The sequence below is a fragment of the Anopheles arabiensis genome, chromosome 2, assembly GCF_016920715.1.
Source record: "Anopheles arabiensis isolate DONGOLA chromosome 2, AaraD3, whole genome shotgun sequence".
Classification (NCBI taxonomy): Eukaryota; Metazoa; Arthropoda; class Insecta; order Diptera; family Culicidae; genus Anopheles; species Anopheles arabiensis.
In genome coordinates, this window is record NC_053517.1 from 53573577 (window position 1) to 53598482 (window position 24906).

A 24906-nucleotide genomic window follows, 5' to 3' on the forward strand; every position below is an offset into this window, starting at 1 on the left:
ACCTCGAGACTGTCGCCGTCAACTACTACACTGCTTCCCAAATGGTCTGAGTCTCCGGCTAGCAGGTACTTCGTCTTAGTCGGATTGATCCTCAATCCAATTCTTGCTACTTTGCGTTTAAGTCGAGTGTACGCCTCATGCACCTTCGCTGTTTTCCTGCCGATGATGTCGATGTCATCCGCGAAGCCAAGAAATTGGAGAGACCGATAGAAGATCGTGCCACGGATGTCGTTGTTTAGCCCCGCGCCTCAAATGACACCTTCCAGGACGATGTTAAAGAGCAGACAGGAGAGTCCATCACCTTGCCTCAGACCCCTATGAGATTCAAACACTTCCGACGTCAAGTTCGACACTCTCACCTTGCACTGCACTCCATTCATGGTGGCCTCTAACAGCCGGATCAACTTCCCAGGGAAGTGGTACCGCTGCATGATGGTCCATAGCTCCTTCCGGTCTATGGTGCCGTAAGCCGCCTTGAAGTCGATGAACAGGTGGTGCATTGGAATCTGGCGCTCTCGGTACTTCTGGAGGATCTGCCGTAGAGTGAAAATTTGGTCGGTGGTGGATTTGCCTCCAACAAACCCAGGTTGGTAGCTGCCGACAAAATTTGTAGCAAGGGGCGCAAATCTGCAGAACAGGATCGGGGTCAGGATCTTGTAGGCGGCATTCAGGACTGTGATGGCTCGGAAATTCGAGCAATCCAGCCTGTCGCCCTTTTTGTAGACTAGGTGAATAACACCCAGCTTCCACTCCTCCGGTAGTTCCTCCTGTTCCCAGAAGAAGGAACGCATTCAATCAGAACGTGGTCGATTTGGGACTTTGAATCACCACTTGGATGTCTCCAGGTATAACTAACTATGACAGCGTGCATGCTGGAAGAATGTGCTGCCCAACACTAGCATTTACCCTACTAGTCTTTCTTTTGTTTCGTTATATTCTTTTCAAAAAATCGCCCTTCCTCTTTTCCGTTACTGTTTTACAATCAATGGTCTATAAGCAGAATGAAGGAATAAGCTTCTTGCTCGTTCAAGTTAAAACAGTGGACTAACTTTATTTAACAGTATCTATATGTGTACTTTGATTGTACTACCATTTATAAACTACTTTGTTTCGATACCTCAACACTCCTCCTCGAAACATGTAAGAATCACGTCAGCTGAATTACGATGTTGAGTTAGCTTGTTTCTATGGTGAGTTAGCTTGTTCTTGTTTTGGTGTGCATGTCCCTCCGGTTAGCCGGTCTGGTGGTACAGTCGTCAACTCGTACGACTTAACAACATGCCCGTCATGGGTGGGTTCAAGCCCCAAATAAGACCGTGCCGCCATATGTAGGACTTGACTATCCTGCTATGGGGGAGTAATCCAAAAAGTAGATCCGTCGCCGAAAATAGGACAGGATGTGGAATCATATCAATAAACAATACACGTTCCATTAAACTACCGAACTACACCAGCATCTTTTCAGCAGAATCGCTTGCCATAATTATTGCCACACAAGAAGCAACAATTTCCATCCAAACCTAACGTTATTTTTACAGATAGCGCTTGTGTATTGGCAGCGTTTGAGCGCAGAAGACCCGTATATTCAGAAACTGGAAAAGCTTCCGGCCTCCACATGAACAATCTTTTGTTGGATTCCAGGACACAGGTAAAATAAAAGGGAACGAAGACGCAAACAAGGGTCGCAAACAGAACCATGAACAAGAAAATGCGATTCTGTCTAAAATTCGGATAGGACACACACTAGTGATGGGTCATACTACTCCACAAACGGATCGGACGCGGTGTCAGGAATCGATTCCGACCCGTGGGTGCAACGAGTTCGGTAGGTTCAGTAGGTTCAGCAAAGCATATGCGACTTCAACCCGTGGGTGCAACGAGTTCACGAGTTCAGGGACCCCCCCCCCATCACTAGTTTGTAGGGTGGCTCGAAGCAAGGACTGAATACAGGGTTTGCAAGGTTTGTTGGTTGTTTTTCGAACATTTTTGGATGCTACTCATAATTTTGTGGATCAATGGTGTTGATTGCCAATGGGACGATTCCAATAAATGGTGGGAACGATCCAACTATCAGTGCAGTATCAGTTTTTTTTCATGATTCCTTAATATACAGGATTTCTAGAAGTTCTCATAGTTGTGGGACACTTCCTAGACTCTTTCCCATTGGAAGTGAACTTTATACGTTGGAAATTGAACTCTATGGCACTCTTTTTGGACAGGCTCGTTGCAAATTCTAATTGGATATGTCCAACAAGGGTGCTGGAGAGTCCAATTCCCATTACAATAAGTTCATTTCATATAAGAAAGAGTCAATACAGGGTTTTCCACGATTTATTGGTTGGTTCCCATCAATTTTTGGTTGGTTCCCATATTTTTTTGGTGCGTTCCCACGATTAGTTGGCCGTTTCCCAGAATTTTTTGGTCCAATTGTATTGATATCCAATCGGAAAATACCAATAAATTACAGGAACGAACCAAAAATCTATGGGATACGATAAAAAAATCGTGGGAACGCACCAAAAAATCATGGGAACTGACCAATAAATCGTGGAAAACTGTAAAGTGTCCCACAGCTATGAGAACTCCTAGTAAACCCTGTAAGACAGGACGTGAGAGGGAGAGAGACAGTGATAGATAGAAAGAGTGTGTTGGAGAGAGGGAAAGAGAGAGAGAGAGAGAGAGAGAGAGAGAGAGGAGAGAGGGAGGGAAGGGGTCAGGATCAGTTCCAGCCATGACCAGCTATAAGACAGGGCATGGAATCAGTTTCAGCACCAGCACGAGTTATGTAAAAGTTCCAGCAAATACAGCGGATCAGTTCCAGAATCGTTTGGATTTTCGTCATTTTCTCTTCTTTCTGCGTTTTCTACTAAAAGCTTTTGGGCGTATCCTAAAACTATTAAATATGACCAAAATTGTATTGGATTGGATCAGGTGGCCAAGGGCCTGTTTGGGATATTGGGTAGGAACATAGGGCTCTTAGCAGGACACCCATAGACCCATCAACCTGTCGAACGGTCGAAAACTTGGCCATGTCAGCTCGGCGTTTTAACTTCTTGATCAACTGCTGTATATTACGATGAATTGTAAATTTTTTATTGACAACTGTTCCAACCTTATAAGCTACCATCGCACGCACTACGATTCATCATCGGTACTATATTCCTTCCATCGTGGATCGTTCGGATCGTTCATGTCGCAGTCGAGCCAACCTTTCTGCTCCAGGTACGGCGTACACTGCTCCGGAATGCGCAGAAACTTGCGAACCTTGGTGCGAAACTGGCGCCACGTTACCTGCTCGTAGTTGCGCCAATCGAGTGACATCGCTTTGTAGTTGAATCCGTGCCGATCGATCATATCCGTGATGACGCGCACCATCGACCGAGCCATGCGGAACCGCGAACCGGCGTATTCATTCGCATCCTCCTCCAGACGTGCGGCCACGTATTGTTTCGGCTGTTCCTTGCTCGAATTCCCCCTGGACGGGCGTGCTTTCTGTCCGGATAGCTCCAACTCCATCGCTTTGATTTGCTGCTTCACGTTCGGGATTGGTATGGCACGGTTCACATCGTACGCCAGGCCCATTTCGCGAATGTTGTTAGCTGGTTTCTTCTTCTCGTCGTAGGCCGCACGAATTTCGGGACTAGATAGGAAGAAAATCAAATCAAATTTTACGGTAGGGACAGGAACAGGGCACATTTCAGTGAATGTTTCCGTGGTCGACTTACTCGTTGATGTGTCCATTTCGACGATTTTTCTTGCCCAAGCGCTTTCTATTGCAGTTGTAGTTATATTTCTGGTTTTTCTTGGTTTTTCTTAATCGGCGCACCATACTGAAGGCTTTCGTGGTAAATTACTGGAAAGAACTGTCGATAAAAACGAAAACGCAATGAGCCACATATGTACGTACATCGATGCTTTACTGTATCAGTTAAACGCAGAAGGTACACCGCTACGGCAGCCGACTGTATCGATTTCTGCTGCCATAATATGTAACATAGTTGTCCTGTATTAGTAATGCTTAAATTAATTGCGCTCACCCGATAGTTATTGTTTCAATTAAATTCACCTTCCAATCACGATCACCAGTTTCGACGGCGTGCAGTCGGTATTCGTAAACAACGTTGTTTTGACGGCCATGCGGTAAATATGTCATCCGCCCAAGGTGTATTCAAGAGATCAGGTGATGGAACATAGAGCATGTTGACAATTCGTCACTTGACGTAAGGTCCCCAGGATTCAAACTTTGTTTACATTTTTTAGTTTGCTCGTTTAATTTATCTACCACATTTTTTCGATTACATACTTTTAAAATATATTTTGGGCTTGGCAAGTTCTTATTTAACATTCAGACATAGATTGAAGTGTATGTATATGTATAGTAATAACCTTTTCTTTTTCAAAATTAAATTCATTTGTTACGTTTACGCCACGGACCACTGATCTACCCATTGACCGACCCATTGACAATTTAAATAACATTAGAACTCTTATTCTTATGATTTTAAATTTTGCGACCAAATAAACCATCAACTCTTTTGTTAATATCTCCCTTTTTTTCGATAAAATAAACATACAAAAATGCACGTAGTAAGAAAGAAATCTGTTTTATTTGTGCTATGCTTTGTGTGCGGAAACCAATAGTTAACGGTTTCAAAATGACGCAAAGTTCCTCAACTCAACCACCCAAAGGCCCTTTTTCACCATCTGGTATCTTTAATCCACCTTGCAACCGCTACGTAGGGCAAGGCGAGAGTTTTTGACGTTCAAAAATAGCTGCATCTCGCTCATTTTCTCTAGCCGTCCTTTACTGGCTTACAGTGCTCGTTTCGATGTGAGCTTCTGTGCCCACTTTCCCACTACACTCCACTACACACTTCGTCAACCTTTGTCCAAAAGCCTTTCGTTGTGTTGGTGACAATCTACGCGCATCATATACCGAGGTGTGTATGTTCTCGCTCTTTTTGTCGTGCCGTCTCTTTCGCGCACATGCACTTCGAACAAATGTATACAACTTGGTGGTTGATACGAAATGGAAGTGCTCAATTTGGTTGTTTATTTTGAATAAAAATCAACAGAAAATGGGTACTCATGTTAATTGTTAATAGCTGAAAGGTTTTAAATTACTGTGCAACGCATAGGATCGCCGTACAAAGTGCTCGCACGTCCGCAGCTAAGCGAGATGTGATGAGGCAAATCATCCGGCGAAAGGTAAGTTTGCTAAAAAATGCTGGATTTTAAGCATTGGATGATCAAGTGCGTGAAGTTGCAGTGGGTAATTTGGAAGAGGCAGGTATGATGTGATCGTTCGGTAATGCTACAGATTGAGTTAATCTTGATGTTTGATTTAGTGTTGGCCGTTCCGGTCCGAACCTAGTAAAAAAGTTCCGTTCCTTATGTAGGCCGTTCCGTTCCGATCCTTTATACAAAATCGTTCCGTTCCGTTCATTCCGTTCTTTCCGTTCGTTCCGTTCGTTCCGTTCCGTTCATTCCGTTCTTTCCGTTCATTCCGTTCCGTTCCGTTCATTTCGTTCTTTCCGTTCATTCCGTTCTTTCCGTTCATTCCGTTCTTTCCGTTCATTCCGTTCCGTTCAATTCGTTCTTTCTGTTCACTCCGTTCCGTTCCGGTCTTTGCCGCTTCAATATTGTTAGCAAGGTGCTATCGTTTACTCGTATTATCGTATTACTTGCGGAAAATGGTACTTTTGAGAAAATTTTAATGAACTTGATAAAATAACCAGTCGTTAAAAATAAGAAATGAACTCAATGCGCTCGCGATGCCAAATTCTAGTGTTACGTTCTGGAACATGGTTTGTTGGTTCCTTTCCCCCTTGACGCCTCTACGCCCTACGTTGTGTTTTGTTGTGTCGTCTTCGATCGCCAAAGGAGACAAAGTAAAGAACACGTCCGGCTCGTATCGAGTTTCATGCGCTAGTGCCGCTTTATTCGCACACATACTTGATCAAAGAAATTGTCGATCGGCAGTGCTGCCAGAAAATACATTTAACCTTTATTTCCCAATTGACAAAACAACCGCAAACAATTCAAAATGACCGTTTCATAATCCTTACATTCCAACATAGCGGCCACCTAAATTTACCAAATTTACTTCTTGCCGTTACTTCACAAAATGCCTTTATGATATCTAATTCACTCTCTCAAACGGAAGAAGACTAATCCTATTCGCTGGCCTCTTATACAAGCCATTCCTAGTCCTGATACTAACGACTCTCACTACGCCATCTGGGCCAGGAAATACCTCAGCAATCCGTCCCATTGGCCAATGGTGAGGAGTCTTCCCATCCTCTTTCAACAGGACCATTTGTCCTACCTTTAGCTCTACTACTGCCTTGCCGCGTTGATGTTCGTTATGTAGTTCGCTAAAATATTCCCTACGCCAACGCGCCCAATGATTCTGTACCACTCTACGCAATTCCTCATACCGTTTCAATCTATTGATTGGTACATCACCCACGTCAGGCTCCGGTAGAGCGTTCATTGGAGCACCGATTAGAAAATGCCCCGGCGTCAATACATCAAGTTCTTCCGGATCCTCCGACAACGGTGTAAGCGGTCTGCTGTTGAGTTGAGCTTCCACTTGTGCCAGTACCGTCGACATCTCCCCAAACGCCAGCTGCCGATCACCAACAACCTTCAGTAGGACGCGTTTTGCCGCTTTTACCGCTGCCTCCCAAAGGCCGCCAAAGTTCGGTGCATGGGGTGGGATGAAGTGCCACTTAACGCCAGCGCCAACAGCATACCTCGATATATCTTCCACCGCCGAATCGCTGTTCATCAACGTGTAGAAGTCATCGATCACCTTACTCGCTCCTTGGAAGTTGAGACCGTTGTCGGAATAGACCTCGCTGGGCAAACCCTGTCTTGCCACAAACCGACGAAACGCCGCTAGAAATGCATGAGTTGATAGAGACTCCACAAGCTCGATGTGAACAGCCTTTACTGAAAAACACACAAAGATTGAAATATATGCTTTTTCAGCTGCTGCTCGGCGATGCACCGGCTTCAAGTAAATGGGTCCACAGAAATCAACCCCTACGATCGAAAATGGTCGAGCTGGCATAGCACGCGACACGGGTAGCTGTCCTGGTGGTTGTTGAACTAACACGGGATTCATCCTGAAGCATACCAGACAGCCTCTGCAAACACTATTGACCAAAGATCGTCCTTGAATTGGCCAAAATTCTCTCCTGAGTGCGCTCAATGTTGCAGTTGGCCCACCATGAAGTGCCAATCGATGATAATATTCTGCCATTAGCATAGTAAATCGTGACTTCTTGGGTAGCGCCAACGGAAATCTGCTACAAACTTGCATGGCTTTAGCGCGATGCAAGCGGCCACCAACTCGGAGCAAACCATCACCGTCCAAAAAAGCTCCTAATGTCTTCAGTGATGATTTGGGACGTACCGTTTGTCCAGCAGACAACTCCTTGATCTCAGCCGCAAAGTATATCCGTTGTTCTCTTTTCACCAGTCGAATTTTCGCCTCTGCTAGCTCGCTCACCAACAAAACACCTTTGTGTTTAGGATCCAGCTTTCGTTGGCAACAACGAATAAATCTCATACAATACGCAGTGATCCGCAGTAATTTGTCATAGTTGGAAAACCTATCACACCAATCATCGCTCTCGCTACTTACTGCGGCCACCAATGAGCTCTTCCTTCGTTCCAATAACTCCTCTTCGGGAATTGCCAACACACCGCTGGCATTCTTCTTCCATTCTTCCTCTGATAGTTGTAACCACCCGGGACCATGGAACCACAGCTTCGATGCTAACAGCTCGTTCGGCATAGCTCCACGCGATACAATATCGGCAGGATTGTCAACGCCCTTCACGTGCATCCATTTGTAGCCATGCGTCAATTCCTGAATTTCGGATACCCTATTCGCTACGTACGTAGCCCAAGAATGGGATGGTGCTCGAATCCAATGCAACACGATTGTCGCATCAGTCCACATAAAGGTTTCCACGTCTGGAATTCTTAACGCTTGGCGTACCACTTTCTGCAACCTTGCTGCCAGTAATGCTCCACAAAGTTCTAACCGGGCCAAACTGACTCTTTTCAACGGCGCAGGACGAGACTTTGCAGCAAGCAACTCAACTACCATTTCCCCGCTGCTACCAATCGTTCTAACATACACGCATGCCCCATAAGCCGCTTCAGATGCATCCGAAAAGCAATGTAGTTGAACAGCAACAGGATTATGCACAACAGCATGGCGCGAAAACTTAACCTCCTTCAGCAACCCGAGTTGTGATTGAAAGGCATACCATCGTTCTTGCATGGCAGCCGGTATTTCTTCATCCCAGTCATCAGTTGCTAACCACAACGATTGCATATTTATCTTGGCCCAAGATGTCACAGGAGCCACCAGCCCCAAAGGGTCGTATATACGTGCTACCAAAGAGTAAACCTTTCTACGGGACCAGCTCTCGTTGTTCATCTGAATGTTCGAGTCTATGTACAGTTGGTCCGATTCTGGTAGCCACGCGATACCTAGAGTTTTTATTGGCTCCTCTGGAACTTCAAACATTTTAACGTTGGATGTTGCTCTGTCTTCCGCTGAAACGCTAGATAAAACATCTGGTTTGTTAGAATTCCATTTAGTTAGATGAAATCCGCCCTTTCTCAACAATAGCGTCAGCTCAGCTTGCAACCTAACTGCTTCTTCTTCGCTAGAGGCACCACCAATGTAGTCATCGACATAGAAGTCCTCTAACAACGCCTGTCTCGCCAAGGGAAAGTTTTCCCCTTCATCAATTGCCAATTGCTGCAGTACTCGAATGGCCAGAAAGGAGGACGGTGCAAGTCCAAATGTGACCCGCTGCAACTCGTAGACTTCGATGGACTCAACAGATGAGCCTCGCCATAATACACGTTGAAAACGAGTGTCGTCGGGATGCACCTTGACTTGCAGATACATCTGTTTTATGTCTGCCACTAATGCCACGCTCCTCATCCAAAATTTCAGCAACAACGCCAACAAGTTCTCCTGAATCACAGGACCAGTCATTAACAAATCATTAAGAGACTTACCACCGTCGGTAGAGGCCGATCCATCAAATACAGGTCGTACCTTTGTACTGGTACTGGACGCCTTGATTACCGGATGATGCGGTAAGAAATAATGACCATGAGCTTCTTCAGAATCAGGGTTCGCAGCCACCTTGACTAAAATCCCTTTGTCGATGTAGTCGTTGATAACCGCCGTATACTTTTGTTTCAACCATGGGTCCCGATTGAAACGTCGTTCTAACTGCAAGAACCGTTTTCTCGCTATCGCACTGGACGGTCCCAATTGGTTCTGTAAGTCACACTTAAATGGCAGCTTCACTATATATCTCCCTTCACTATCCCGCTGATGAGTTTGCACAAAATGTGCTTCGCAATCCCTTTCTTCCTGACTATGTTGAAGCGGCTCACGTATTTCTTCAATAATCCAAAAACGCTCAATTAAATCGTCCAACCTAGTACACGTGCCACAAGTAACATAATTGCTACCTTCAGAAGCCAGCGGAACTTTCCCAGTTGCAACCCATTCAAAAACAGTGCTAATAAATGTTGGGAGCGCTGGTAGCTCGAGCCTAATTTTACCACGGTTGTCCGGTTTCAAAAAAGTCGCGTAAAATTCGGAGCCCAACAATAAATCCACTTCCGCATCACTATCGAAATTAGGATCCGCGAGCACAAAATTCATCGGGAGATTCTGCCTGCTAATTTGATTTCCAGTTACCGGCCTGTAGCTAGAAATTCTCGGCAACACTAGAAACTGCATACGTTCTTGATAGTTACAACTTTTGGAACGTATGACAGTCGTTACCGACGTCGTTATGTCCACTTTCGAATGTCCAACTCCCGATAATGCCGTTTTACTTTCGTATTGCGGTAACTTAAGCCGCGCAGCCAAGCCCTTTGTCATCAGGTTCACCTGAGACCCACTATCGATCAATGCTCTTGCCGACAACCATTTGTTACCACACGCTCGCACACTCACTATCGCCGTTGATAATAACACAGAAGTGCACTCTCTGTTCGATGACGCGTTCACCACCACATTTTGCGTGCCACTGGTAGATGGAAGTTCTTCACGAACCGACGGACCGATCGTTTCACTTACATTTTCACCGTGTAGAAGGGAATGATGTTTACGATTGCAAATATTGCATCGTGCACGTGACCAACACTTGGCTTGAAAATGCCCTTGCCTCAAACAATTAAGACAAAGCTTCTTAGCTTCAACCACTTCACGACGATGCGGCAACGTTAAACTCCGAAACGAGTCACAATTTTCCACCATGTGCGATCCATCACATTTTGCGCACTTTGCTTCTGCAGCCACATTAGACGCAACACGACGTTCACTTGTAGATTTGCCCGCCGCCATTGGCCTATCCACTGCAAACGCGTCCATTATGCGCGTCTGTGTGCGCAAAAAGTTTAACAAATCCGTCACCGTTTTTTGCTCACTTTCTTCAACGTGCCTTTCCCACTTTTGTTGGGTGCTTTCGTCCAACTTTGAAATGATTATCTGAATAATCAAACATCCCCACTGTTCGGTCACTTCACCTAACTGCTTTAGAATTTTTAAGTTCCTTTCGAAACAATCGATAAGCCCATGAATACCCACCGTGTTCATGACTTTCATCCGTGGCCATTGTAGCATCGCGTTAACATGACGCTTTTTCAAAATATATTCGTTAGAATATCGCTTTTTCAAAGCATCCCAAGCTACGTCATAATTCGAATTGCAGGCTTGCAAAGTATCCACCACCTTCAGCGCTTCACCTTTCAGAGAACCCTTCAAATAAAGCATCTTTTCAACCTGCGACAATTTCTCGTTCTCATGAACAGTAACAACAAACATGTCGTGATACGGGAGCCATTCGTCATATTTTCCGGAAAATTGAGGAAGCGTCAACTGAGGCAAACGAACACTATTATAATCATCGCACACGCGCTCCTGTTTCACACTCGGTATCTCCGCTCCAGCCCGCAGCTTTCCCAATAATTTTCCTTTCAACAGCATGACTTTGTCTTCGATCTCACCATAAAGCACATCGTTATCTTCACTGTAATCTTTTGCGCCAATATTTCGAGCCAAAGCCTGAAACTCCCTCCAACGCTCGTTCAATAGATCGAGACGAGGCGTCAATTCTGGGAAATCACTCTCTTTGTACTGCGCCAAAAACGTGTCGATTCTTGTCAACGATTGCACGACTCGGTCGCGCTCGCGCTTTAGGATAATCATATCCAGATCTTCTGCTTGTGTGTATTGCATTGTATTGTTCGAACCCGACGCGTCAGAGAAACCGGCAAAATCTTCACTAACCGACATTTCTAATACGCGACACAAAATGCATACACACGCAAAGAACACCCACTAGCACAATGATTTCTCACGCTTTCGCGATTTTTTCTTATTCAGAAATCCACCAACGCTCGATACGGAACTTTCAGATTTCACACGCGTTACGCGATTTTTGCCAAAAGAAATCACACAAAGTTCTTCACTTTAACCAGTCAAACCAAACCGCAAATATTAGACCATCCTGGTCACGGCACCAATGTTGCGTTCTGGAACATGGTTTGTTGGTTCCTTTCCCCCTTGACGCCTCTACGCCCTACGTTGTGTTTTGTTGTGTCGTCTTCGATCGCCAAAGGAGACAAAGTAAAGAACACGTCCGGCTCGTATCGAGTTTCATGCGCTAGTGCCGCTTTATTCGCACACATACTTGATCAAAGAAATTGTCGATCGGCAGTGCTGCCAGAAAATACATTTAACCTTTATTTCCCAATTGACAAAACAACCGCAAACAATTCAAAATGACCGTTTCATAATCCTTACATTCCAACATCTAGCATTTTAAACGACTCTGGTTAATTTTTAACGACTGTTAATTTTAAACCAATTCTTTCGCGATGCCAGCTAGTAAGGGAAAGCGGGGCAAAATGGGCATGTTAAGCAGTTTACTGAATATCCCTTATATTCCACATGCCACATGAATATGCCACAAAACACAATTTTTCTTTCATTATTGTATGCCTCCACCATTTATCTATGGATTAAAATTGCCACATAGAACGAAAACAACTTAAATAGATGAAAATAATGTAAAATAAAAGTTGATGTTTTACGAGAAGCTTTTTTGACACGCGGGGTAAAATGGGCATAACCCAAGTAGCACAATCCTGTTAAGAAACCGTTAAAAGTATGCCTAAAAGTATTACTTTTAGCTTTCCATACAGCAGTAATTTCAGGGCTTAAAACACTGCGTAACGCTTTCCTGGCTTCGTCAATGCTTCGTTAAAAATCAAAATTTTGCCGGTATTTTTAATGAAAAATGTCAAACTCAACGAACAAATCGACAGAGATGGCTGTATTACTGTCTCATTCTATATGTATTTTCTAGATCTTCGTTAAGTTATAACAGGTGGTAATATTTCATGGAATAAATGCATAAATTCACCACAAATACTTTTATTCGACATTTCATCGTTTTGTCACTGCATATTGTCACTGTATCACATAAGTTTCTTTCATTCCAATGGTTTCTTCCATTATATCAGCATGGAGGTCAGCTGCAGCCGTGGACGAAAAACATGATGTCCAAACGCTATCCCAATCAAAAATGCTGCGGAATATAAAACTTATGTAGCTCATGTAAAGATAATGGTAATATCGATACACTGACCTGTTATAAAATCATGATGACACACAAATTAAACAATAGCTGATAGAAATTGTCGCAGACGCTTGGTTTTGTTGCCATCTACACACAAGCTACACACACGAAGCTTGACGAACTTTTTGACATAAGAAATGGAGGCGCCATGTACGTGACCTTGTACAGTATGTCTCAAAAATTATCGTCATCAAGAGCATATTATTTTGCCCAAGAAAATATACATTTTTTGAAAAATTTTCTCATCTGCAAATATTGCATACCCTTTATCAAACTCTTCACATGTATTATTTGAAAATATTATTTTTTTTTTAATTCTTTTTTTATTATCACCACAGATTCAAACAGAAGAATAAAAGAAAACACATAGTTTTCAAACAGTTAATAAAAAAAAGTTTGGTGTAAAAATAAATACGCATTATTACATAAATAAGAATGAAAAATGATTTTCCGAATATTGAATAAATTGGAAATGGTGTAGATAAAATTTGACAAACACTGTGTGTTATATTAACCCGAATCGAAAAAAACGAGTGTAACGGAATACGTCGTTATGATGTAACGCTGGGAAATGTCATATTCTCTTAAGAAACTCTATTTGACTATTAAAGGCTTTAAAAAACTGTTAATAATCAAATAGAGTTTCTTAAGCCTACTTGAGAACCCCGAGGCAAAATGGGCATATGTAAACAAACTGTGAAACGTCAAAACACTGGGGCAATATGGGCCACAACAACTGCGCTTAGGTAATGGTCTATGCTTTTGCGCACGTTTCGTGAAATGTATTTTCGTTCTATCTTTTGTTTTGCTGGTCAGGAAAGCCCTTCAAATTCTTCCAAAAATATGTTATCAAAATTAAAACAGTTTTTACACGTTTAAATCTACAAAACTGAATCTTTTGAAGCTGTGCCTGTTATCATTATTGAGGCGACAAATACAACACCATAGCCTCACCAAGCACCGTATGTCAAAAGCATTTGCCCATTTTGCCCCAAGCGTAACTGTCCATTTTGCCCCACGTGAAGCATTTTTGTATTTTTTGTTATATTAGTAAAAATACGCATTCAATCGCCTTGATTTCTTCAGACAAATTGACAAAATATCTTTAAAAACATATCATGTAAAACATCAACACTTCCCTGTGACAATGGTTTAAGCTTATTTTTGAAGTGGCAAAAATTATATCAATATGCTACTAAACCTTATTTTGCATTTTTCTTGGTTATTTATTATGTAAGGGTTATGAAACTTACATGGTGTTCATAGAACACTCTAATGAATACATTTTTGGGTTTGGAAAGTATTTTTGTAGTCAAATAATGCTTAAATAGAGGGTGCCCATTTTGCCCCACATGCCCATTTTGCCCCGCTTTCCCCTATGTGTTGCCTGTGCACTCTCCCATGCTCACAGGAATATTCATCGCACTTCGTCGCGTATCGTTTATAAAAATCGTGATAAGCGAAGCCAAAAATGATGTTGCATTTGGTATTTTGGTGCAATTTGTAACATCTATTATACTTTTTGTTATAATTTAGCTTGTCTTAACTAGACAAATAACTATTATAAAATTAAAATCTGTACTCATATGGCAGAACGGGTTGGAAAAGATGTATTATAATATGCGAGTATGAACAACGAAAAATAAAATGTATTTATTTTTTATGCCACGATATCCACTTGATCTTGGCACTCGGCATGATTCCAATATTTGACCATTTGATTCGAAGCATTCTGTTCCATTCGACAACCATTTGAGTGCCGTGATCTTGTAAACGATTTATGTGAATAAAACTATTTGTTTTAGATAGTAAGTGAAATTGAAATAATTAGTCAATCTCGTGATATAATCGTCAACTCGTACCACTCAATAACATCGGCATGGGTAAAAGCCTCGAATGGATCGTGCCCCCATACGCTGGGATGATTATCCTGCTATGAGCATTTAATAAGTTATTGATAGCCAAGCCTATTAGTGGTACAGGAAGGCTTTGATACTTTATATTAGCACAGCTGGTACAGCTTACTGGGCATAGGTTGAACCCATCTAGATTTGGTGTCAGATATGATTTCAGATTGAAGAAACGCCTTTTCATGTCCTGTAACAAGTAACAAAATCTCCCCCCCCCCCCCCCCTCTGGATAACAGTTTGGCTTCTAAGCTCTGGGTCGGTTCTTTTGCACCCCAGGTTTACGTTCCGTTCTTTTTGAAAAATGAACTAGTTCCGTTCCGTTCCTTTTTTTAACGAAATTCCCAACACTAGTATGGACCCAAAATATAACCGAAGTGCTTCGGAGTTTGGGGTACCATTCTTCAGAAGTAGATCCTTGTCTGTTTGTGAAGAACAAGTGTGATCGATGGTCATTCATACTGTTGTATGTGGATGGCATGCTTGTTGTTTGCTCTGAAGACAGAGAGTATGAAAACATCGAAACTACTTTGAAACGACATTTTAAGATAACCACCCTGGGCGATGTAAGGAATTATCTGGGTATTCGAATCGAACGAGAACAGAATGGGCAATTTTTGTTAGATCAAGCCTCGTACATTCGTAGGATTGCTAAAAGATTCGGACAAGCAGATGCAAGACCATCCCGAATCCTAATGGACCCCGGTTACCCGAGAATACAGGAAAAGGAGGTGGAACCAATGCCTCGGAAGGACGATTTCCAAAGCTTGGTGGGTGCTTTGCCGTACGTTGCGGTCAACACGCGGCCCGACATTGCCATCCATCCTGAGGCGCAAGGTGAGCAATCCTTGCCGAGCTGATTGGACGGAAGCCAAGAGAACATTGCGATATCTGAATTTAACAGCAGATCTGAAATTGAAACTTGGTGAAGATGGGCAGCTCGAAGCAAACGTTGATGCTGACTGCGCGGGAGACCATCAAGATCGAAAATCGAACTCGGGATTCATTTTCCATTTAGGTGGACCTATTTCGTGGTCGGCTCGGAAGCAGTGCAGTGCAGTGGCTCGTCGACCGAGGCGGAATATGTCGCTTTAGCGGAGGCCGGTCGAGAGCTGCTCTGGTTGCAAAAACATTTTAAAGATGTAGGTGAGAAGACGACTGGACCATTCGTTATCCGTGAAGATAATCAGAGCTACCTGGCGATGTTGCGAGCCGAAGGAGGATGTAGAATAACTAAGCTTATCGACACTCGGTACAATTTTATCCGGGGCCTGGTGAATAACAACGTTATACAGATTCAATACTGCCCTTCCGAACTTATGATCGCTGACGCATTGACAAAGCCATTGTCGAAAGTGAAGTTGAATAAATGCCGTAAGAAAATGGGACTTCAATCGCTGCAGCTTGAGGAGGAGTGAAGGAAACCAAGCATGCAGGATTGAATTTAATCATAGTAGTCGTGTATAGTCGTGTATAGTCGTGTGTTCAATTAATGTTAGTTTGCTTTAACCACTTGAAGAGAACAGTCCACATTTACTGCGTTCCAACACACTTCCCCTAAGAATAAGTCAAGAAAGTGTCCCAAAATAATGAAAACTCTACAAACACCTGTATGTTTGATTTGGATATTGTAAGGGATTTGGTTGTCGCTCAAGATATTGTAGATGAAGAAGTAGATGTAGCTTTTTACTCATCATTATATTGTTGAAGGCTGCAGAATACTCCAGGCGGCTGATAATATTAAACAAGAACGCACTGCCCTGCAAATAGAAAACACTTCCAAAACGAAAAGAAGTCCATATAAATTACTCAAAACGATGGAAAGTGGTTGAAATTTATCATTTACAGGTTTTTCGTTATAACATTTATTGCAATTATCTGTTACGCTCATACCATCATCATTACCATAATCCATTACTATCGTTTTACAGCGAATCATTTCTTTTCATTTCATTTGATCCACATCATCCATACTCTCCATTACTCTTTCATTCGCTCTCTTCTTTACTCTGACTATCGCCCGGCTGTATTTTCTGTCTTCTGTTTCTATCTTGCGTTTTTTTGTTTTAACAAACATCGGCCATTTGCTTCTCTCTTCCAGCATTCCACTGACAGTTACACAGTTCTTCTTTCATTCAATTTCTTCGTTCGTGGTGTGGTAAGAGACGACAGAATGTAATGGAAATGCACTATTTCTATACTTGAATAATTGCCAGGACAGTACACCATCCAAATTGCTCAACTCCACTGCAATTTGACTGATCTATTTTCTTTCTTTCTCACCCTTATAACCCCCTCCCCCCATCACTCTCTTCCGACTCACACACTCACTCAATCTCTTTTTCTGGTCGTTCCCGTTCTCGTTCTTGTTCTCTCTATCTCTCTCTCTCTCTCTCTCTCTCTCTCTCTCTCTCTCTCTCTCTTTCTCTCTTCTCTCTTTTCTCTCTCTTTCTCTCTATCGTTCAGTTGTGTTTTTTTTTCTTGCAGTTTGTTATGACATCTGTCAACACTGTGGCCTGTTCCAGCTCTAGCAGCTCTTGCATCATCTGCTCATCGCCTACTATTCTTCCCTGGTTCGTCTTTACTATAAGCTATAACAAACATACAAGTTTTTACAAAACTGATTCACGCTTTATGGTTTTCCCGATCGATCTCATTTTCCATCTCTCTCATAACTCGTCCGCAACACTTTGTTTTCCTGCGTTGTGATGTTTCTAGCCCTGTTTTGCGGCATATGCGCTTTGGTTTTACTTTCTTACTCGTCTGCTCTTACTTTGATTTGTTCTTTTTTCCTCTGTTTCTATTTATTTTTAGTATTTTAGTTTTTCTAAACTTTGCCTCCTTTGCCGCTTTTTTTAGAAGATTTGCCCTATATTGTTGTTATATTTTCGCGATGCTTTTTTTTCCTTTTCCTTTTCCATTTCCCTTTCTCTTATGCTTCGTCTCCATAATCCATAATCAGATGCGTGTTGTACTAAAATACGCCCTAGTGCTGATCTATCATTCTTTACTTAGTCAATTTTACTAGCTTGAATCAAGTTACAGTAGAGGTAAATGTATAAAAATAAACCGATTCAAGAAGAGTACGGATCGTTTCGAAGTGAGTTGGAAACGAACGACGAATGAACGTTCTGAGTTTGTATTGTTATCAACCTTCTCTTATTTTTTGTTTTGTTTTCTTCAAATCATTTCCCCATTCATACTCACACACACATATATATATATATAGAAAACGATCAACTTGATAAGTACGCAAAACGAAAACTTAGTATTTATGGGACCATAATAATCAATTGTTAACAGAAAAAATCGTCTCCAACATGTGCATTTCGTATATGTTTCAGTTGTTTTGTTTCGTTTGCAGTTATTTATAGAGCTTGATATAGTGTTTAAATAAATTAACAAAACAAAACGACACAAATTCAAGACACGGACCCTTCACAATAACTACGAGCTAAAATTTTATTTTTTTTTCTTATTCCACTGCATCAGAGATTGAATAACTGCGGTCTGGTCCTTTTCAGTTTCTGATTTCTATTTTGTCTCTTTTTTATTGTGTTTTTGTTTGTTTTTTTCTCTTTCTTCTGTTAATTTTGCCTCTATCCCACTAAGAGGACCTTTTAAGCACTACGTTTTTATATTTTATTTTATTCTTTGCTAGGGACAGAGTGCAACCAAATAGCAATTCGTTCAAAAGCACTCGGGCAAACGAACTGGTATTATCGTTTTTAAACATAACCTCCCGCTCCCCCCACTCTGGCTGGCTGACTGACTGAACTGACTGTGTGAGAAACTGTGATTACCTTTGTTTTTTTTCTACGAAGTGTTAGCTAATTTTAGCAACAGTTTTGTTTGTTAGTATTTTGTTGTTTGATTTCGCAAAACCGTTACATGCTCGTTACATGCTCTATATATATGGATAAAACTGCAATAGATTTTGCGCCCAGAGCTAATGCGCAGAATGGCCATAAAACACGTGGCCAGAACGAACGGAAACTATAGCGACCAACCGTTGTCGCTAGGCTTTTTTTACTTCTTTTCCTCTCTCTTCCTTCTCTTTGTCAGCAGAAAAAGCTTTACTTTCCTACAAGAAATAATTTTTGTTTAACTATTGATTTTGAACTGCAATTTCCTTTTGTTGTGTTTGTGGGTGTTTTGTGTGAGTGTTTGTGTGTGGTATTTGTTTCATCCTGCATCTTTGTCACCATTATAGTTGTGGCTTTCCATTCATTGTTTGTTGTCGCTTGGAAAGTAGCATAGGCTTGAAGCACATTTTTGCCTTTTTAGACTCCATTGCCATTGTGTTCTTGATTAGATGCGGAGATTTCATGCTCCATTTTCCGATGCCTTTGCAGATCGATTTTCGGCTTTCATCTTTGCAAACGAATGTGACACACTGTGACATTGTTTGTTTCTATTAGCTGTTCTTATTGTGTTATAGATGCTCTTTTCGACTTTTATTATTTTGCATTGGAATTCTGTAACTACGGGTATAAGGATGTGCAGTTGTGTTTCTTCTTTCAACTGATCTTCTTGCGATCTATTGCTAGCCGATCGACATCACGACTCATTGTATCGTATATATGAATAGCATAAATGTGTGTGTTGTTTGTTTCCTTGTTTGTTCGAATAAGATTGTTTTGCTTTGCGTGCTTTATATCTTACTTTGCTTCATTTCTTTTGTGTCTGCTTGCTTCACACCACCATGCCGTTTACTATCCGGAAACTAACGGCACACATTGCTCGGCTACCACCACCACTAAAGAGTATCATGCGCGTACGTACGCAATCCAGCTTCTGTGCTGCGTTATTAAATCGGTCCTTCATTCTGCTACTGCTGTTTTGCTCTATGAGATCGGAAAGACCTTGTGTTGAATGTTCTCTCCCCTAACCGCTTTACCATTCCATTGGCAGCTGGATATGATTTTGATAAGAACGTTCGTTTACTATTCTATACCAATGTCACAATCTTCAGCTCCTTCCCTCTCTCTTCAGAACGCAATAAAATATCCTTTTTCTCAACATTTTCTTTGCTGAACTAAAAACAACATACAATCGTGACAGAAACAGAGCGAAACACGTATTAAACAAAGCAGTTTTATGACAAATACGATTCTTTTAGACAATATAAATCACAACAAAAAGAACTAAACAATGAATGATCGGTTGGTTTCGCTTTCCTCAAAATTGTCTGTCCAGTTTCCTGTAGTTTGTTTTTGTATACCTTTTCAACCGATCTGTTGCTTTCGTTTATACACTTCTGATTGTGTGTATGATTGCATGTGAAAGTAATATATAAGTTTATATGTAGTTTGTAAAGATTACTTAGATTTTTTGTATTGTTTTATGTATGTTTTTTATTCGTCACATTTTGAATTCATTTTTGTCTGCTAACAATGCACTTTTACTTGTTTTGCACATACGTTTGTTGTTTTGTTTCGTGTTTTGTGTAAGTGTACGGTTCCGGTCTGGTTTGTTATGGTTTCAAGGGACTTGTCTTAAAAATGGGAAATTGTATTATGTGTCAATTGTTTAGTTGTTGTTTTTTTCATTACGCATGCTTTTGTTTGTGCCTGTGTAGTTACTAAGAGAGAAAACGGATTTTTTTTTCCTTTTTTTGCATATGTGATTACGACACACATTTATTCTCAAATTTGGTGTTCTCCTTTAGTCTGAGGGTGTGTGTGTTGCTGTGTGCTTGTGTGTGTGTGTGTGTTTAGATATTTTTAGTTTTAGAACAATGGGAAACATTTTTTTGTCTTCACTTTTGTTACGCAGTGTTTCTATATGTCTTACAACACAGTTTCTATATGTCTTACAGCTGCTGTCTTGTTCGTTTTGTTTTGTATTGGTTTTACTTTTCGTGTTCGTGCTGCTGGGCCAGCGTTTCTGGTCACATGTTTGCAAAATTTTGCTACGAATTTTCGTGTTTGTTTGCCTCTTTATAAATCTTTTGCTAGCGTTTATTACTATTAACTTTTGTTGAGTATAAGTGAAATGCCCTATAGCGGATTTTTACGAGTTTATCCTGCGCTCTGCTGTTTGTTGGTTTGTTTATTTCTTCCTTTTTTTTCCTTTTGTTAAGGTTCAATCTAACAATGTTTGCTGCATCAGTTTTGTGTTCGTTCGTTAAATAAGAGTGTTAGAGTTAGCTAATATGCCTATAATACACGATAAAGTTCACTGCTTTCTGTGCCGCGGACCTGTAGTGGTGAAGTGAAGTGTCATATGTATGATATATAGTTTTTTTCTTCTTTTTAATTGTTTACTTTGCCGCTTCTTCTTGAATTCATTTGAATTAGGGTATGGATTCTGCGGGATAGCTCTAAATCCGATCTGATTGCATGATTCTCCAACGATAAGCTACACTACGAAACAAACCACACCATTCCTATTTTCCTCACACGAAACCACAAGTGACGCGTGTGGAAGGGGGGAATGAATCAACCACTGGTCCACGCCCTACCGATAACATACACATAGGGCACAATCCTTTACCTCATTTCATTGTAGATGCACGATGTAATTTAACATTACGAAAAAGAAAACAGTATCCATACAGTCGCTGCATCGCACGGGAGTTTGTTTAGCAGCGAATACGGAATCGTTTTTGACAACACGACCTGCCCGCCCATTAATCCGTTTTTTTGTTGTTGTTGAACGACATACAGAGTTCAGACCAAAATCAACATTTAAATCAGTTGTAGTTAGTCATTTTCTCGCCAGTTTTTGTTTTCACTTTGCATGCATAAAGTGTGGTAGCTCAGCCACTTGCCAGTTAGCTTCCAGTCCAATTAGAAGTTGCGTTTAAATTACTTATGCTGTAATATGTATATTTTCCTTTCCATTTTATTATTTTTATTATATATATATGTATATATTTATATATATATACTACAATCATTTTAGTCATATACGTCTTCCTATGTTTATCTCTATATATTATGTGTTTTTACTACTCATCTGTTCTACTTCTGTCTGCGATTTTTTTTTAATTTTCATTCATTTAAAATAATTTATCAGATGATTAAACATATACTTTTTTGCTCGTCTAGCCTTGCTCATGCATACAGACACATGCATGTACGTGAGTGTGTATATATTATGTATATGATTTTTCCCATTTACTCTAGAGCTTCATCATTTAGCTCATCTCGGAAAAGAAACTTTAGCAAACTTTCTCGTCCTAACTGTAATGTTCGTACACACACACACACATACACACACACACGTCATAAAGTGCGCCATTAAATTTGCTTAGTCTGAGAAAACTTTCCTAACAGCAAAAGCTAACTTTATTTTACACCTTTTAACAGCAAAAATGGATCATTACCTGGAAAAAGCCATTTCTTACACCTTTTCCCGTTCATTCGCGCAAATCTAATGAAAACAACACACGAAACGTATTTTAAAAAAAAAGAAAAAGAAATCAGCAGCCATTTGCCTGCCGCCTTTTAACAATCATACGCGTTTTTCCGTTGCTGCTGCGTGTAACAGGCGCACAGTATGCAAACTGCAGTAGTATACCCTTTCCTAGCTTAGGAAGGTGTGACTGTTTTGTATATTTCACATGCGAAACGCGAACTTGAACAGCAACGTGTTCGCCGGTAGTTTGCCTGTTTTCTAGGCGTTTACATGGATTCGCTGCAGAACGAGCGTGAGATCGACAAGATCGTCAGCAACGTAGATATGCGACAGCATCAAATCTTACATCTACGGTATGTGGTGGTTGTGTGCTAGATTTGCAGCAGAACCGCCTCCTTTATACAATGACTTCTTCTTGCCAACGACAATGATTTGTCCAGAGCAGAATATAGCCACCAAACGCACCTCTCATCAAAATCGATCGAAATCGTGTGATGGATGGATCGTCGCGCTGCACTTATGCTTTGGGCAAAAGAAAAGAGCTTTCGTCGATGTATATCGCATACTGATTTTATAAACTGATTACAGAAACGACGTGACAGCGTGTGCATTCCCCCTTTACCGCAAACAGCACATAATGCACAATTTGCTTGATAATGCGCCATAGCAAATAATGCGCAATCACACCAATTAAAAAAAAAAGAAGACAAAAGATGTGTAAGACAAATTCAACCCACTGCAATGTCAGAGTGTGTGTGTGTGTGATGGTTGACTCATCGGAACAGCCCCAAAATCTGTAAGCTTACAGCACTAACGGCACGATCAAATACGCCAAGCTGCATTTCGCGCGTCGGGTCTGATTTATTGGCCTTTTTATTGTAGATTCCTACATATTTTACGGTTCGCCATATCGTTGAACATGGTTTACGTTAACGCAAACGCCACACACACGCGCATCTTTCGCAATCTCGTATCGGTCCGGCCCTTTACCTAAAACGGTCTTCTGTTTCAAGTCATGCAAGACCCGTTTGTTTATTGATTGGACTTGGCGTGATTTAGTAACAATATATTAATCATCATTTCCTTTCTATAATGGTTGTTCTGTTGGGGTGAACCGTTGCTCTGTGATAACATACTAAAAATTAAATATTTAATCAATAGCCGAAAAATTGCAAATTTCACACATGGAGGTATACAAACGATTTACAAACCCAGCAAGGTACTATTGAATCGTTAAAATAAGTCTACCACTCACCATCGTCGTTGGGTCTTAAAACGTGCGCGTGTGTGTTTTCACAGCGCTGGCTTACTAGGGGTTGCAATACAGCACCTCTGCTCGGTTCTAGAAGATTTCTCTCAACACAAAAGTATGTTAAATACCTCTCTACACATCCCCGCGCTGTTTGGAACTGTTGCAAACAATGTTCTACTTCATATGCCTTTTGCATACAGATATTGGGGGGTGGTTTGATTTTTGTTTCATGCGTACTTGTGTGCAGTAATAAAATTCAGTTTAACCATTTAGTTTATGTTTCTTTCACTTTGCATTTTATCGTAAAGAAACTAAAACAAAGCTATGTGAAATGTACACTCATCGCTAACACACTACCGGCATTCTCACACCGCAATCGAACGGTGTTGTTTTTCAACGGCCACCCTGTTTGCTAGAAGTGCCCCCACCAGCTAAGGGAGTGCGCGCGCTGCAGTAATCTTCGTGGATATAAATGTACAACTTTTATTTTGTGTGTAAGAGAAGGTAAGTGTGGATGGTTTGCGTGGGTTTTGGTTTAGAGAACATAAGTGATTCTCTAATAACCCTTAGCAAACCATACACACCACTCGTAGGGCTTTACATGATTTTACACTCACACTAGGGCATCACACTACACACGTTTCTGCACGGTACTTTCCGTCTAAATGATGACTGCTTCGAAGTAAAAAATAAAGAAACAAAAAAGTCGAACAAAACGATCAAAACAGATTAACTACATCTTCTGTGTTTGGACCATACCATTACGAACATCCGCACATGCCACGCGTCGCTTTGTGTTGCTTCTTTAACATGTTTTTTAAATGATTTTTTCATGTTGCACAGCGATACATCAATGTATAGCATTCTTGACGATCCCGATGCTTTAAATAATAATTAAAAATAAATTTAACATTAAACTTTTACACACATACCTCGTTACTTTGCGTAACCGCTATTTCTGCACTAGTCCCATATGTCCGACATTACGCACAGCTAGTTTTGCTTGTTATCGATCAACATCGCTGCGTTTGCAAGTGCGATGATCCCCTTTCCTTTCGGTTTTACTACTTAATTTTTTTTACTTTCCATTGATTTTGTGTGCCGTTTGCTGGCCGTGGTTCTCAAAATTGCGTGCAAACACTTGTACACAGTCGCTTCCTAGTGTCTACGTCAGACAGTAACGCCCAGTTCGAGTGCTAGAGGACAAGTGTTGTTTTCCCTTTAGTTTTTCCTTGCACTCTTATTCTGAGCATGCTATTATTCTCCTCTAGGTTTAAAGCACATTTTGCTCCTTGTGGCTGGTTGTTGTCGTTCGTACACAATTAAAGCTAACCCATCGATGAGGTGGCAGCAGAAGGCTGACAGGTGTTTGCATCACCCCCACTTGCGGCTGCCATATCGTCCGATCCAACGCCAGCGCCGGCGCTACCTCCAGCTGCACCGCTACAGGATTGCTGCGCCAAGTTGCTCGCATCGCCAGCGCTACTGGCACTAGCTCCACCGCCACTACCTCCAACGCCACCGCTGCCAGACGAGCTGCCGGCACCACCGTTGCCACTGCTGCCGCTGCCACCTTCCATCGATCCGCTTGACGATTGTCCTGCCTTGGAAGCGGCCTCGTTTTGGTTTCTGGGCCTCAGAATCAGGTTCAGACTTGGCTGAATGGCAAGCTCTAAAAATG

The 24906-nt window shown here is 41.5% G+C and overlaps 2 protein-coding genes across 6 annotated transcripts in view; both read right to left on the reverse strand.

Annotated features, from left to right (window-relative positions):
- Positions 1–3069: 3069 nt before the first annotated feature.
- LOC120893473 (nucleolar protein 16) lies at positions 3070–4170 on the reverse strand. 2 transcript variants are annotated; one of them, XM_040295393.1, is made up of 3 exons: positions 4038–4170; positions 3726–3863; positions 3070–3640 (listed from the first exon to the last, which is right to left on the reverse strand). In XM_040295393.1, the coding sequence occupies exons 2-3, from the start codon at positions 3827–3829 to the stop codon at positions 3136–3138; spliced, it is 609 nt and encodes a 202-aa protein (XP_040151327.1). In that variant the 5' UTR covers positions 3830–3863; positions 4038–4170; the 3' UTR covers positions 3070–3135. The 2 variants fall into 2 exon arrangements, with proteins under 2 accessions (XP_040151327.1, XP_040151328.1); XM_040295394.1 differs by having other exon boundaries at positions 4067–4151.
- Positions 4171–16442: 12272 nt separating this feature from the next.
- The window catches only part of LOC120893758 (glycogen synthase kinase-3 beta-like), a 32269-nt gene continuing 23805 nt past the window's right edge, over positions 16443–24906 (reverse strand). For all 4 annotated transcript variants that reach the window (XM_040295836.1, XM_040295837.1, XM_040295838.1 and 1 more), the window contains one exon: positions 16443–24897. In XM_040295836.1, coding sequence (XP_040151770.1) covers positions 24554–24897 — 344 coding nt within the window. In that variant the 3' untranslated portion in view covers positions 16443–24553. The remainder of the gene's footprint in view (positions 24898–24906) is intronic.